At 43.5% G+C, this 15744-nt stretch overlaps 1 protein-coding gene across 2 annotated transcripts in view; it reads left to right on the top strand.

Annotated features, from left to right (window-relative positions):
- Positions 1–15339, top strand: part of SP1 (Sp1 transcription factor) — a 33150-nt gene extending 17811 nt beyond the window's left edge. For both annotated transcript variants that reach the window (XM_007518180.3, XM_007518179.2), the window contains exons 4-6: positions 5294–5462; positions 7810–8009; positions 11453–15339. In XM_007518180.3, the coding sequence (XP_007518242.2) occupies positions 5294–5462; positions 7810–8009; positions 11453–11766 (683 nt within the window). In that variant the 3' untranslated portion in view covers positions 11767–15339. The remainder of the gene's footprint in view (positions 1–5293; positions 5463–7809; positions 8010–11452) is intronic.
- Positions 15340–15744: the final 405 nt, after the last annotated feature.

The raw sequence follows: 15744 nt of genomic DNA, 5'->3' as shown, positions 1-15744 counted from the left end.
TAAGTGCTGCTGAGATAGATCATTTCAAATTATTCAACATATTCTTCACTGAATTCACCATTTTCGATGGCAGAGAATTTGCAACTCTTTGCAAAGGGGAATTAAAATGGATTCCCTGTGGTAATAGTAATGAAACAGAAGGTTGCTAGGGCTAGAAACCTCATCTCCAGTACCCTCATTTTGACAGACTCTAATGTGAAAAAAATTTCAGTGACTGAAAGAATAATTTCTGTGTGACCCACTTGTCTAGGGACATCTAGAAATGTGTAAAATTGAATATCCCTTAGCATTAGTGTCTTGCCATAGATCAGTTTTATGAGTTATCTTTTATTTGGTTGTAAATTATACTTATTTTAAGATTTGTATATTCGTTTATTTATATGACAGATACAGGAAAAAAACAAAAAGCCAACAGTATCACTCTGGTACATGTGATGGTGGGGATCAGACTCAACCTCGTGATTTGAGAGTCCAGCCCCATAGCCCCTGCACCATCTCCTAGATTACTCTAGTTAACCGTTAGCATGGAGTAACATGGACAAAAGAAATAAACTCTGTGGACCAGGAAGCAGTAGAGGGCTGGGCTTGCACACATGAGGAATTTGTGTTTGAGTCCCCAGCACTTCATATGTCAGGCCCCTCTGGACCCCTCTTTTATTTCTGGTGAGATAAATAATTTTTTCAAATTAATACAGGTAGGAAGGAGCAAAATGAAAGAGAAATAAAAATATATCTAATATCTATCTGATAACAACGATATCAATAACAATAAAAAACAGCAAGGGCAACAAAAGGGAAAAGAAAAAAAAGAAAAGAAAAGGGACTCATGCCTGAAGCTCTGAAGTCCCAGGTTCAATCCCCCCCACCTTTCTAAGCCAGAGCTGATCTATGCTCTGGTTAAAAGAAAAAAAAAAAAAAAAGATTTACTAATGCAGTGAAATCCTGCATGGGACCAAAATAAGAACATCAGGTTCCCACTTGATCTTACTATGTTGTTTTAGGGGAGAGGCATGCCCTCTGCCACGGAATTATGTCCTCTTTACAACTTGGAAAATACAAAATACAACCCTTTCCTTGCCCGGTCTTTTGTTATTTTTCTTCTGATATGCTTTAGGCATTTTATAAGAAAGTTTATCTTCCCTGCCCCCCTTTTGTTGTTTTCCATGTGATTTTGGAAGTTCCCGGTTCAGTGCCTCCCCCTCTCCCATTTCTAATTAGAAGAAAAATCATTTCTATTGTTGGGGATATATTTTAACAACTCTGAGTGAATGGGTCTTTTGTTTTTACCAGAGCACTGCTCAACTCTGGCTTCTGGTGGTGAAAGCTGGGACCTTGGTGTCTCAGGCATGAAAGTTCTTTTGCATAACCATTATGATGTCTCCCCAAGGCAACCCCCCCCCCTTTATTCTTCCTTTTTAAACTTTTTTTTTTTAAATATTTACTACCTTTTGTTAACCCTTGTTGTCTTATTGTAGTTATTGTTGTTATTGATGTCGTTGGATAGGACAGAGAGAAATGGAGAGAGGAGGGGAAGACGGGAGAGAAAGACACCTGCAGACCTGCTTCACGGCCTGTGAAGTGACTCCCCTGTAGGTGGGGAGCCGGGGGCTCAAACCAGGATCCTTAACCAGTCCTTGTGCTTTGCGCCACATGTGCTTAAGCCGCTGTGCTACCGCCCAACTCCCTTTAAACTGTTTTTTATTGAGTACTGTTCTGCTCAGGATTTTGGTGGTGCTGGTGGGGAGCTGTGGATTGACCCAGGGCTGCTGTGGAGCTCCAGACACAAGTTTCTTGCATAGCTGTTCTGCCATGTCCATACCCCCCTTCTTTGTTTAATTAAAACAGATAAAGTGAAAGATACATGGATCACTGTCTCAGTAAAGCCTCCCCACTGTGTGCTGGACCTGGGGCTTGAGCCTGAGTCTTCCTACATGTGCCCTCTCCCGACAGAGTTGGCCACCACAACCCCTTATCATTTGTTTATTTAATCCACCTAAGTACTGCTCAGCTGTGGTTTTGGTGGTGCTGGGAATTGTACCTGCATATCACTTATCTTTTTCTTTCTTTTTTAATTCCTTTATTGGGGGATTGTTGTTTTTTTATTTTTATTTTGTACTATTTTTACTTATTGGATAGAGATGGAGAGAAATTGAGAAATTTGCCTATACTACGAATCCACTGCTCCTGGAGGCCATTTTCTTTCCCTTCCCTTTCCTTCCCTTCCCTTCCCTTCCCTAGGACAGAGGGGGGGAGGGGAAAATAGAGGAGAGGGGGGAGCAGTGGGTTAAGCACATGTGGCACAAAGCGTAAGGATCCTGGTTCGAGCCCCTGGCTCCCCAGGTCTGCAGGTGTCTATCTTTCTCTTGCCCTATCTGTCTCCCTTGCTCTCTTGATTTCTTTCTGTCCTACCCAACAACATTGACAGCAATAACAACGACGGATAAACAAGGGCAACAAAAAGGGAATAAGAAAAAGAGGAGAGGGAAAGATATACCTGCAGGCCTGCTTCACCAATTGTGAAGTGACCCCCCACACACAGGTAAGCAGGGGCTTGAACTGGGATCCTTGGTCGGATTGTTGCACATTGTACTATGTATGTTCCCCCCTGCAGGTGGGGACCAGGAACTTGCGCCCTGGTCCTTGACCATCATAATACAAACATATCCGCCCTGGCTCCGTGATGCTTTCTCCGAAAGGGGCCATGTTCGGATCATCACATTGTTGATGAGGTGCCACGGTCCTTCATGTGGTGCTGGGATTTGAACCTTGGTCTCATGCCTAGTAAGGCATGTGCCATTTTTGGTTTGATTCCCAACATCACATGTATCAGCGCAGTTAGTACTCTGGTTTGTACTCTCTCTCTCATTAATACTAATTGTTGTTGTTATGGTACTAGAGATTGAACCTGGGACTTTAGAGCCTCAGACATGGAAGTCTTTTTTTTTTTTTTTTTGCATGAGCATTATGCTATCTCCCCCTCCTGGTTTATTTTATTCTATTTTAAGATCTATTTATTGAGGGCAGGCTAGTGGCACACCCGGTTAAGCACATATATTACCAAGGACCGAATTCTAACCCCTGATCCTCAATATTTCCCCTGCAGGGGGAAATTTTCACAAGTGGTGAAAAAAAGATCTCTCAGTTTCTTTCACTATCTCCCCCTCCCCTCTCAGTTTCTCTCTGTCTCTATCCAATAATAAATTAGTTATATATATGTGTGTGTGTGTGTAAGAAAATTGTATTAAAAGTAATTTTTAAGATATTTTATATCATCAAAGCTAGAAATAGTGAAAAGACATCTGTGTTATACTTCCTTGAATGGTTCCTTTGTATACTTGCAATCCCCTACACAGACACCCCTTATTTTCCTTAAGCCTTGTCTGGCTAGGTTGGTGTACCTTAGTAATTATAGTGACACCTATTGGTAAAATCCTTGGCAGTCACTGTGCTAACTACTCTGTACTGAAGGAGAGTTGCCTCTTTTTCCTTTCCTTTCCTTTCCTTTCCTTTCCTTTCCTTTCCTTTCCTTTCCTTTCCTTTCCTTTCCTTTCCCTTTCTTCTCTCTTCCTTATCAAATAAAATAGAAAAAAAAAATTTTTTTAAATGGCTGCCAGCAGCAGTGGATTCATAATGCAGGCAATGAGCCCCAGCGATAACCCTAGAGGCAAAAAGAAAGAGAGAGGGAGAGAGAGAGAGAAAAAAAGACATTACTGTAGTACATTTGCTACCAGAGTTCATATTCAGGAATTCAAGCATGAGAGCCCAAGACTTGATCCCCTATGGCTCCCCCTCGCCCACCTGTGTTTATTAGTGTAAGGGGGGGCTGAGAAAGGCTAGGCACACTGCTCAGGCACATGCAGGACTGTGGGGTAAACTGGGGCTCCTACATGCAAACCTTGTACTTCCTGTCCGCAGAACTTACTGAATTTAAAGAATGCAGGGCTCTCTAATGAAAAAAAAAACTAAAGCAAACAAAGACAATCCTGGGTCCTCTTATTTTTAGAGAGCAGATGGAAAGGGAAGGAGAAAGTCCTACAGTGACTTTTTTTCTATCTGGGAAACAGTCTTGAAAATTACTGAAGAGGGGACTAGGGGTAGTGCAGTGGGTTAAGTGCACATGGCGCAAAGCACAAGGATGGGTGTAAGAATCCTGGTTGGAGCCTCTTTTTTTCTTCCTCCACCCCGCCTCCAAGAAAAAAGTAATCACTAACACTGTAAACCCAGCAACAGTAACACAATCATATTCCTTTCCCTTTTTTTGCCATTGGTTTTTATTGTTGTTGTTACTGATGTCGTTGTTGTTAGATAGGACAGAGAGAAACGGAGAGAGGAGGGAAAGACAGGGAGAAAAAGAGAGACACCTGCAGACCTGCTTCACCGCCTGTGAAGCGAACCCCCTGCAGGTGGGGAGCGGGGGTTCGAACCAGGATCCTTACGCTGGTCCTTGTGCTTTGCGCCACATGTGCTTAACCTGCTTCGCTACCACCCGACTCCCAATCATATTCCTTTTTGATCTTATTTTACTGATGCCCAAATGTCTTTTAAGAGAAGAATAGGCTTGACTGACTCATAACAGTAAGGTCTTCCTTGAGAGTTCAAGATTAGGGCACACTTCTTCATTTAGAAGAAAATGAAAAAGTGTAAAAACTATAGCTGTTTCAGAAATTGTACTGAAACCAACCACTGAGGGCTGGGCAAACCTGTCATTTAAGTGTGCCTCTGGTTTGTTAGTTATTTTCATCATGAAAGGACATAAAAAATAACCTTTTTTAAAAAATTAAAAACCTGACTTCTGGTGCTGGGGGAATTGAACCAGGGAACTTTGGTGCCTCAGACATGATCTTTCTGCATACTCAATATCTCTTCAGGAAATTCTGTAATTCATTTATTTTGATATTATTATTTCTTTATGTTTTATTTTACCAGAGCACCGTTCAGGCTATGGTGTCAGAGATTGAACCTAAGACTAAGTAGGTCTTTTGCATAAGCATTGTGCCATCCTCCTGTCCACCAAGTGCTACATTTTAAGATAAAACTTCTTTTTCTGGGAGTCAGGCAGTAGCACAGCGGGTTAAGCGCACATGGCGCAAAGTATAAGGACCTGCGTTAAGGATCCTGGTTCGAGCCTGTACTTTGTGAAAATTCTTAAGATTTTTGGTATGGACCATATCAGTGAATATGGCATTAAAGACTTGAAGAAATGTTGCCATTTAATGTAAGTGTCACTGCATTAACTAGAGCTGTGATGTCCTTCTCTGTTCTCCATCTTGATTTTTAACTGCCTTAATTTCAGGTGATCATGGAGCTCAGCTTGGCCTCCATGGGGCTGGTGGTGATGGACTACATGACGACACAGCAGGCGGAGAGGAAGGAGAGAATAGCCCCGACCCCCAGCCCCAAGCTGGTCGAAGGACCCGGAGGGAAGCATGCACGTGCCCCTATTGTAAAGACAGTGAAGGAAGGTGAGTTGACCCAATTTGTCTTTAAAATACAAGGTGTGGGGGGGGTGGTAAGCGTGGGTGAGAGCACATATTACAGTGTACAAGGACACATTCAAGCCCCCAGTCCCAGCCTACAGGGGGAAAGCTTTGCGAGTGGTGAAGCAGTGAATGCTGCAGGTGTCTCTCTGTCTCTCTCTTTTTTTGCCTCCAGGGGCTCAATGCCTGCACTACAAATCCAATGCTCTGGACCACCATTTTTTTCCTTTTTTTTTTTTTAAATAGAGAGGAATTGAGAGAGGAGGGGGAGATAGGAAGAGAGAAGGAAAGACACCTGCAGACCTGCTTCACTGCTTCTGAAGAGATCTCCCTGCAGGTGGGGAGCAGGGGCTTGAACTGGGATCCTTGTGCAGGTTCTTAATGCTTCATGCTATGTATGCTCAAACCCAGTGCGCCAGCTCCTGACACTCCCTCTCTATTTCCCCTACTCTCTTGATATCTGGCTTTTTAAAAAATATATACCTTTTTTTTTACTATTATTATTATTATTTTTTTTATTGGATAGAGTAGAGATAGACAGAAATTGAGAGGAAGGGGGAGATAGAGAGGGAGAGAGACACCTGTAGCACTGCTTCAATACTTGTGAAGCTTTCCCCCTGTAGGTGGGTACAGGAGGCTTGAACCCTGGTCCTTGTGCATTGTAACATGTGCTTAACCAGGTGTGCCACAACCTGGCCGTCTCTAATAAATAAAGATGACATATATAAGATGGGGGGTGGTGAAGCACCTGTTTAAGTGCATGCACAAGAACCTAGGTTTGGGGGGTCGGGCGGTGGCGCAGCGGGTTAAGCACGTGTGGCGCAAAGCGCAGGAACCGGCGTAAGAATCCCGGTTCGAGCCCCCGGCTCCCCACCTGCAGGGGAGTCGCTTCACAGGCGGTGAAGCAGGTCTGCGGGTGTCTATCTTTCTCTCCCCTTCTCTGTCTTCCCCTCCTCTCTCCATTTCTCTCTGTCCTATCCAACAACGAATTGCGTCAACAAGGGCAATAATAATAACCACAACGAAGCTACAACAAGGGCAACAAAAGGGGGAAAAAAAAAAAAAAAAAAAAACCTAGGTTTGGGTGGAGGGTAGGTAGCATAATGGTTATGCAAACAGACTCTCATGCCTGAGGCTCCAAAGTCCCAGGTTCAATCCCCCCACACCACCATAAGCCAGAGCTGAACAGTGCTCTGGTTAAAAAAATAAATAAACCTAGGTCTAAGCCCCTGATCCCCACCTATAGGGGAAAAGCTTCACAAGTGGTGAAGTAGTGCTGTAGTTCTCTCTCTCCTTTAGGATTTTATTTACTTATTTATAAAGAAGATAGTTGGAGAAAGAACCAAACATCATTCTGGTCCATGTGCTCCTGGTGATTAAACTGGGGACCTTATGCTCGAGAGTTCAGTGCCTTATCCACTATACCACCTCCCGGGCCAGTCTTTAACTTATCAATTTCCCACTGTTTCTATCCAATAATAAACTAACAAACAAAAAATAAAAAGAATTCCTTTTTAGGGGCCAGTTGGTGGCACATTTGATAAAGCTCACATGTTACTATGGAAAAGGACCCAAGGACCCTGGTTCAATCCCCTAGCCCCCACCTTCAGGCGGGAAGCTTCACTAGCAGTGATGCAGGGGTCTCTCTCACTTTTTTTTTTTTACTTTTAATATTTATTTATGTATTCCCTTTTGTTGCCCTTGTTTTATTGTTGTAGTTATTGTTGTTGCTAATGTCATTGTTGGATAGGACAGAGAGAAATGGAGAGAGGAGGGGAAGACAAAGAGGGGGAGAGAAAGATAGACACCTGCAGACCTACTTTGCATGTGAAGCGACTCCCCTGCAGGTGGGGAGCGGGAGCTTGAACTGGGATTCTCAGACCGGTCCTTGGTCCTTGCGCTTTGCGCCACATGCACTTAACCCACTGCTCTACTGCCGGACTCCCCCTCTCTCCCTTTTTACCTCCCCCTTCCCTCTCAATTTCTGTCTATATGCAATTTCTTTTTTTTAGAAAGGCCTTTTTAAATATAAAAGAACAAGGGCCAGAAAATAGCTAACTGTAGATCACACTCTTTACTATGCCTGGAGGCACCATTTGTGACACCAGGGGTGCTTCATGATTGGTGGGAGTGCTCAGTCTCTGCTCGCTTCCTCCCCTCTCTGTCTGAAATCAGAAGGAAAAAAATAGAATCTGCATGAAGCCCTGGTTCCGAAATCTGTAAACAACAGCTTGTGAGTGTTTTTACTGCATTAGATGAATGTGTGGACACTTAAGAGTTCTTTAACATCTGTGTCTGGAATGAATAGTGAATAGTTGTATTTCATTTTCAGGGGCTCTGGAGATCCTGGCAAAAAGAAACAGCACATTTGCCATATCCAAGGCTGTGGCAAAGTCTATGGCAAGACTTCACATCTACGGGCACATTTGCGCTGGCATACAGGCGAGAGACCATTCATGTGTACCTGGTCATACTGTGGGAAACGCTTCACACGCTCAGATGAGCTACAGAGGCACAAACGCACACACACAGGTGAGTGGAGTCTGAGGAAGAGAGAAATGTTAGCAGATTAAAATGGAAAGAGCAAATGTGCCCGTGAAAGGGTTAAAACTTCTGAGCATCTTACATATGAAACTGAATGTGTAGATCCCAATCCAAATTGGAGTTACTCACGAATGCACACCCAACCGTGCTCAAGGATCTGGGTTTAAGCCTCTGTCTACGAGATATGAGCACCAGCCAGGGGAAGCTTCACAAGTGACTGTGTGGTGTCTCCCCTGTCCCCCTCTCTTACCCTCTAACAGACAGTATGGCCGCCTAGACTTGTGCTGGCATCTGAACCCCAGTGATAACCGTGATGGCAAACTACAGCAAAAAGTAGTTTTCAGGTGTAACTTGAAAGAGGCCTATTGGGCAGAGGGTAGATAGTATAATGGTTCTGCAAACAGACTCATGCTTGAGGCTCCAGAGTCCCAGGTTCAGTCCCCTACACCACCATAAGCCAGAGCTGAGCAGTGCTCTGGTAAAATAATAATAAGGAGCCGGGAGGTGGCACAACAGGTTGAGCACACGTGATGGGAAGCACAAGGACCAGCATAAAAATCCTGGTTCGAGCCCCCAGCTCCCCACCTGCAGGGGGCTCGCTTCACAGGCGGTGAAGCAGGTCTGCAGGTGCCTTGTCTTTCTCTCCCCCTATCTTCCCTTCCTCTCTTGATTTTTCTCTGTCCTATCCAGTAACAACGACAACAACAAGGGCAAAAAAGGGGAAAACATTTTTAAAAAGTAATAATAATAAAAAATAAAGGAGGCCTATTGGCCCATTTCTTAGCTTCACTACTTTACTTTTCCATTCCATTTCCCTCTTCCCTTCCTCCCTTCCTTCCTTCCTTCCCGATTAACTAATGAGAAAGGGAAAGACAGAGAACCAGAGCATCACTGTGGCGTATGGGATGCTGGGGCTCAAACTCATTACCACCTGCTTGAGAACTCACTGCTTTATCTACCATACTATGAGCCACCGTGTTTTTCTTTGCCAGTTCATTTTCTTGGGTGGGGTTGGGGGTAGTGTTTTATAGTACAGTTGTGGATACATGGATACAGTTTCTCATCTCATGGTCAGTATCTGCAGAACACTGGCAATCCCTTCCCCCCAAGTCCTTTTCCACTATCATGCATCAGGAACTCAATGTCTTATCTACACCCTCTCATCCCCTCCCCCAGAGTCTTGTTTTGGAGGAATATGCTTTTACTTAGCTTAATATTTGCTCTTGAGCATTACACAACTTTTCAATACTGAAAAATAGGTCTTGGGATTTATCTTCTCTGAGACTGCCTTTATTCTCTCTAGTGGGGTTTGAAAACAGTGAACTGGGTGAGGTATTCCTACTTAGTCCAATCTCTCTCTCTCTTTTTTATTTTTATTTCTTTTTTTTTTTTAAAGATTATTTATTTATTTATTTATTAATGAGCAAGATAGGAGAGAGAAAGAACCAGACATCACTCTGGTACATGTGCTGCTGGGGATTGAACTCAGGACCTCATGCTTGAGAGTCTAATGCTTTATCCATTGTACCACCTTCCGGACCACAATTTTTTATTTATAAAATGGAAATATTGACAAGATCATAGGATAAGAGGGGTACAATTCCCACCACCAGAACTCCGTATCTCACCCCCTCCCTAGAAAGCCTTCCTGTTCTTTATCCCTCTGATAGTATGGACCCAGAATCATTATGGGGTGCAGAAGGTGGAAGGTCTGGCTTCTGTAATTGCTTCCCCATGGAACATGGGCATTGGCAGGTCAATCCATACTCCCAGTCTGTCTCTTTCCCTAGTGGGGCAGGGCTCTGGGGAGGTGGGGTTCCAGGACACATGGTGGGTCGTCTGCCCAGGGAAGTCAGGTTGTCATCATGGTATCATCTGGAACCTGATGGCTGAAAAATAGTTAAGATGGGAGTCGGGCTGTAGCGCAGCAGGTTAAGCGCGCAGGTGGCACAAAGCACAAGGACCGGCATAAGGATCCCGGTTCGAACCCCGGCTCCCCACCTGCAGGAGAGTCGCTTTACAGGCGGTGAAGCAGGTCTGCAGGTGTCTTTCTCTCCTCCTCTCTGTCTTCCCCTCCTCTCTCCTATCCAACAACGACAACAACAATAATAACTACAACAATAAAACAACAAGGGCAACAAAAGGGAATAAATAAAATAAATATTTTTTAAAAAATTTTAAAAAAGAGTTAAGATATAAATCTTAACAAATTGTTGACTAATCATGAACCTAAAGGCAAGAATATTGCAGATGAAGATTTGGGATCTCTTTTTGGAAAAAGCTAGTAGGTCTATTTTAGGTATATTCCAAGGGGCCCATGGCTTTACTAGTTTTTGCCTGAGCCTGACAGCTAACATGCAGGTGGACCCAAGGTATTGTCTGGGGAGGTGGTGTCATAGTTGGAAAAAGGACTAGAAAGCTGGATCAGGGAAAAGAGTAGCTTCCAAATATGGGAAAAGTATATTAATATTTCCCTTTTGTTGTCCTTGTTTTTTATTGTTATTATTGCTGTTGCTGTCATTGTTCTTGCTTAGGACAGAGAGAAATCAAGAGAGAGGGAGAGAAAGACACCTGCAGACCTGCTTCACTGCCTTTGATGCGAATCCCCTGCAGGTGGGGAGCCAGGGGCTCGAACTGGGATCCTGATGCCGATCCAGCCGCTTTCCGCCATGTGCACTTAACCTGCTGCCACCGCCCGGCTCCCATGAATATTGTTAACTGTAACCCCCATTGATTTGATCTGTGGCCCATATTCAACACAGAAGCCTATGTAACCTCTGCATCCCTGTAGGTCTGAGCTCACATTATGTGGTCACGCCTAGGAACATTCCAGTCTGCACTAATTTCAGGACCCATCTTCCTTGAATGCTAGAGTATGCTGCCCAACCTCCCTTTGGATACTGGAAACAGTCCTAGCATTGTTGATCCACATTGAGGGCCAGGTCCTATAGGGGCCCACAGAGGGCTCCATTATGTTGTTCCTGATGGAGATGACCAGTGACAGTGGAGTGGAGAGAGGGATCTGTTAAAAGTCTAGCCCCAGGAGTCAGATGGTAGCGCAGCGGGTTAAGTGCAGGTGGCGCAAAGCTCAAGGACCGCATAAGGATCCCGGTTTGAGCCCCTGGATCCCCACCTGCAGGGGAGTCGCTTCATAGGCCGTGAAGCAGGTCTGCAGGTATCTCTCTTTCTCTCCCCCTGTCTTCCTCTCCTCTCTCCATTTCTCTCTGTCCTGTCCAACAACAACATCAATAATAACTACAACAATAAAACAAGAAGGGCAACAAAAGGGAATAAATAAATAAATATCTTTTAAAAAAAAAAAGGTCTAGGCCCATCATGTCTGTGTGGGAATCCCAAGACTCCCTGACTAGGGCCCCAGGTGTCCGGTTTCTTAGAGCAGTTTCTTATCTTCTTTCTTTCCCTTTATTTAGGTGAGAAGAAATTTGCCTGCCCTGAGTGTCCCAAGCGCTTCATGAGGAGTGATCACCTGTCGAAGCATATCAAGACCCACCAGAACAAGAAGGGAGGCCCAGGTGTAGCCCTGAGTGTTGGCACTTTGCCCCTGGACAGTGGGGCAGGTTCAGAAGGCAGTGGCACTGCCACCCCTACTGCCCTTATCACCACCAATATGGTAGCCATGGAGGCCATCTGCCCTGAGGGCATTGCCCGTCTTGCCAATAGTGGCATCAACGTCATGCAGGTTGCAGATCTGCAGTCCATTAATATCAGTGGCAATGGCTTCTGAGATCAGGCACCCAGGGCCAGAGACAAATGGGCCATACCCATCAACCCTGGGGTGCACAGTAGCATGGGTCCAAGAGACATGTGGGGGGAGAGAGCCACGAGGCATTAAAATGCATGGTGGTGGGAAGAGTTGGGGAGGGACACAAGAGAAGAGACGGGGTCCTGGCTCCCACTTAGATCATCCATACCTTCTTGAAATGGGAAGCATTAGAGAAAGTTCTGCCGGTGCCACCCTCTAAACATTTGTTTGACCCCAGTTTCTTCTTACCCCAACCTCCCTTCCTGCGCATTTCTCCTCTCAGATCCCCCATGATGGATCCCCCCCTTTCCTAAAGCCATCATGCCTTGATAAATATATATGATCATTGAAATTCTTTTTAACAAAAAAACAGATTCTATATTATATATATATATACGTATATATATATACATATATATAAAAGATATATAGAGATGCATTCACAGGGGTTGGCTGGGAGGAGGAAAGACACCATTCTGTGACCAAAATACCTAGGTCATTTTTTTTTATTATTATTATTGCCTTATTTTCCTATGGCTGAGCCTTGTTGCAACACATCAAGCTTTTCTATAGATGTTTTCTTGGCTTCCCACCAGATTAAGCATTCATACACTCTGCTTTTAGTATATATATATATATATATACACACACACACACACACACACACACATACATTCACACACATAATGTCTGTCCTTTCTTAATTTTATCTTTTGTTTGGGATCAGCTGCTTGCACTCCTTTTCTGACTCCTTTTCTGACTCAACCCTTATTGTCTTCCCTTCTCTCACCTCATCACGTTATCTTTTATTTTTGGGAGTGATCCCTGGATGAGGCACTTCTGTTAATCTTTTTAAACTCTGGTGTCCCAGCTGCAGAATGGAGAAGCCTTGAAGTATGGTGTGGTTCGAGATAGTTGTGGAGAGAGTATTCAAAATACTACTGACGCAGGCACCCTGATGGTGCTGGAGAGTGTAAGGAATCTCTCTTCATTAGCTGCTCTAAGCATCAGGAATCAGAAGTATTTCTATTAAGTTGTGCAAGAGACCCTTTGGAGGTTATAATTTGGGATCAGTTTATGTAACTGTCAAAAGATGGTCAAATTAAAAGGGGCTTTCAATAGGAAAAATTATATATTCAGAAGCAGAAATGACTCTTAGTAGTCTGGTTCAGGAGCTAGTGAAATATCTAGACTTACACAGCTGTCTTCCAAGGTAGCTTTAAGCTATGACGTGTGTGTGGGCTTCTGAGTTCTGAGTTCACATTCTGAAGGCAATACGTTTCCTATTTTGAACATGCCCAGTTGTTTTCTTTCCTATTATGTTCTTAAGGAGCACCAGCCAATCTGCTCCGAGTTTCCACTCTGTAGAACGTAAGTGTGGGTACTAGTGGCAAGGCAGTGGTTCTTTGATCTTCTCCCTTAACTCTCAGATGGCTCCTAAGGGAAGAAGGAAGCACGCAATCATGGGAATGCTAACCCTGAGCAAAAAGAAATCTTGTCTTACCACTATGGTTTATAGGAGAGATCAGGAGAAAACCATTTTTCTTTCTCCATGACCTATTTCCTCAAGAGACTGATCCAAAAATTATAGCGGCAGGGAACTCTTAGTGCATTTGGCACTGAGACTTAGTGCAACCAGAGTTGTCCTCAAGGCCCAGCCATTAAAACTTGTCTCTCTTGACTTTCTGGTATCTTGTCAGAGAGCTTTTTCACTGTGAGGAAGTGTGGAGATGGCTGTGTGGATGTGTGTAATCTGTTAGGTTGGGGATAGGTTTTCTGTTAGCCAAAACTAAAAGAGACCTGCAATAAAGAATTACCCTGATCTGATAGAAAGTGAAGTGTTTGTGTATGGCTGTGTGTGAATGTGTGTTTGTGCCTGTATATAGCTACACACAAATGAAAAACTATATTTGAAATTGTTAGAAAAATAAATCAAATTCAGATCAAAATGCCTTTCAGGCCCATTACCTAGAAATCTACCTTAAAACCTGGGTATGTTCCTGAGGTCATTTTCTTTTCTTATGCTAAATTAGTTACAATTATGAATATACTATTGCACTTTTAAAAGAAGAAACTATTTTTGTGTTTCAAAGTGAAGCCAACATCCAGGTCTATAGCAGAGTCCTATATTCCTTTCACAAGTCTTTTTACCTTGACTACAAATAGATGATGCTATGATTCTACTATATATTTTTTATAAAATCTATCCAAATTAGGGTTTTGGGTAAGTTTGTGTTGTTTAACCTAAAATACAGTAACTTAATATTCTTAAAGAAAGAAAGAAAAAAAAAAAAAACAGCTCACTCCATTGGACCCTTTCTGGGCAGACCTAACATTGTTTATGTAACACTCAGGAACAATTGACAAGGAACTCTCCCCAGGTCAGTCCTGTTGATGCTGAAGTCAAAGTCGCCCGTCCCCAACCATTTTCCACCTTTATCCCCACTGGAAGGCAGAAATCAAAACCTGGTGTTTTCTCTCTGTAATCATGTACACAGGCATCTTGGAAGGAAAGGGACAGGAGAACTCACACAAGTGTGCAGTATTTTGCTAGGGCATCTCAAGGAATGGCATCTTCTCTAGTAAATTGTTCGATGTGAACTAGCTTGACGCTGAGGACTACAGTCGTGTAGGTCATTGTTCATGATTCTCTGGGATGGAATGCTGGTGTGCCCTGGACTCTCTTTGTTGGCATGACTAGGAGTGAATTTACATCCAGTTCTTTTCACTTGCCCTATTTCCTTCTCACTAGGGAAACCCCATAGCCAGTATCTCTGGCCTCCACAACAGAAGCAACTGGTGCTTTTGTTTCCCCTCAGCAGAGAACCACTGAGTCTTCTACAGGAAGGTAGGAGCCAACATTCCTTGAGTCAGGAGCTTATTGCTGAAAGTCCCTCCCTCTGGACTTCTGGCCAGCAGAAATTAATGTAACTGACAGGCATTGATTCTGACTTTTTTTTTTTAAGTTGCTTTTTAAAAAATTTTTTTTAAATGACCAAACATTGCAGGACAGGGCAGGGCAGGGCCTGCCCAATGAAGTGATACTATTAAGGCACTTGCTCCTTGGCCCTTCAGGTTGCCCGTTCACATTCATCTGCTTATTATCACTTGACTGTCTCCCCTTTTACCCAGAGCAGTATCAATCCACACCATCTTCTGTCAGGGACCTCCCAGCCGGCACTCTGTGGGTGTTTTGCAGAATGCAATTTAATGGATGTTTCTCAGCCTGGTTCAGAATAAACAGAACCTTTGATCTCAGAATAGACTGAAGTGTAGGGTAAAGATTATGATTGGGGGAGGGTTAGAGACAAAAGCTGTAAATTACTATGGCTGATTTATTTCTACTATATACATATATATATATTTTTTTGCCTTTGTATATCCTATATAGGAAACTAAGCATTGTATTTTTTTTTAACAAATTTGAGAAAGCACTATGAACTGCAGATGTTTGACTTTCAGAATATATTTTGTATTGTTCATATCTACACATTGTGTGAATGAATACTGGAAGCTGCAGATCTTTGCTAGGACGCAATAAATTTATAGACTTTTTGAAGGGTTCTACTGGGGTATTAATCAGGCCCCTGTTATGCTTTGGGAAAGCCTGGTGCTACTTGCTTAAAGTTTTCACTCAATTGTCAGTACTCTGATGCCTTTTGGACCTTGGGATCAGATCAGAGGAGTTTTGTAGACCCAGGTACCAAAGAATGAGGGTAGCTGTAGCTTCCTTGATTGAGAACCCCTTTGCACAACGCTGCTTCCCCTTCTCAAAGCTGGGTAGCCTCTAGGGGTTGGGAGGAGAAACAGAAGAATCGCAGTCTCATCTCTCCCAGTCACGTATGCACAAGGATGAAAGGTGGCAGCAGTAGCTTTGGAGAAAGGAAGGAGAATATGGCCCTTCTCCAACCCCGGAAATACTGCTTTTGAAAGCTGCTGATAAAATATGGGCAGGTTATT

This window comes from Erinaceus europaeus, chromosome 7 (genome assembly GCF_950295315.1).
Source record: "Erinaceus europaeus chromosome 7, mEriEur2.1, whole genome shotgun sequence".
NCBI lineage: Eukaryota > Metazoa > Chordata > Mammalia > Eulipotyphla > Erinaceidae > Erinaceus > Erinaceus europaeus.
The sequence above is the reverse complement of the archived record's forward strand: the minus strand, read 5'-3'. Positions and strand labels throughout refer to the sequence as shown.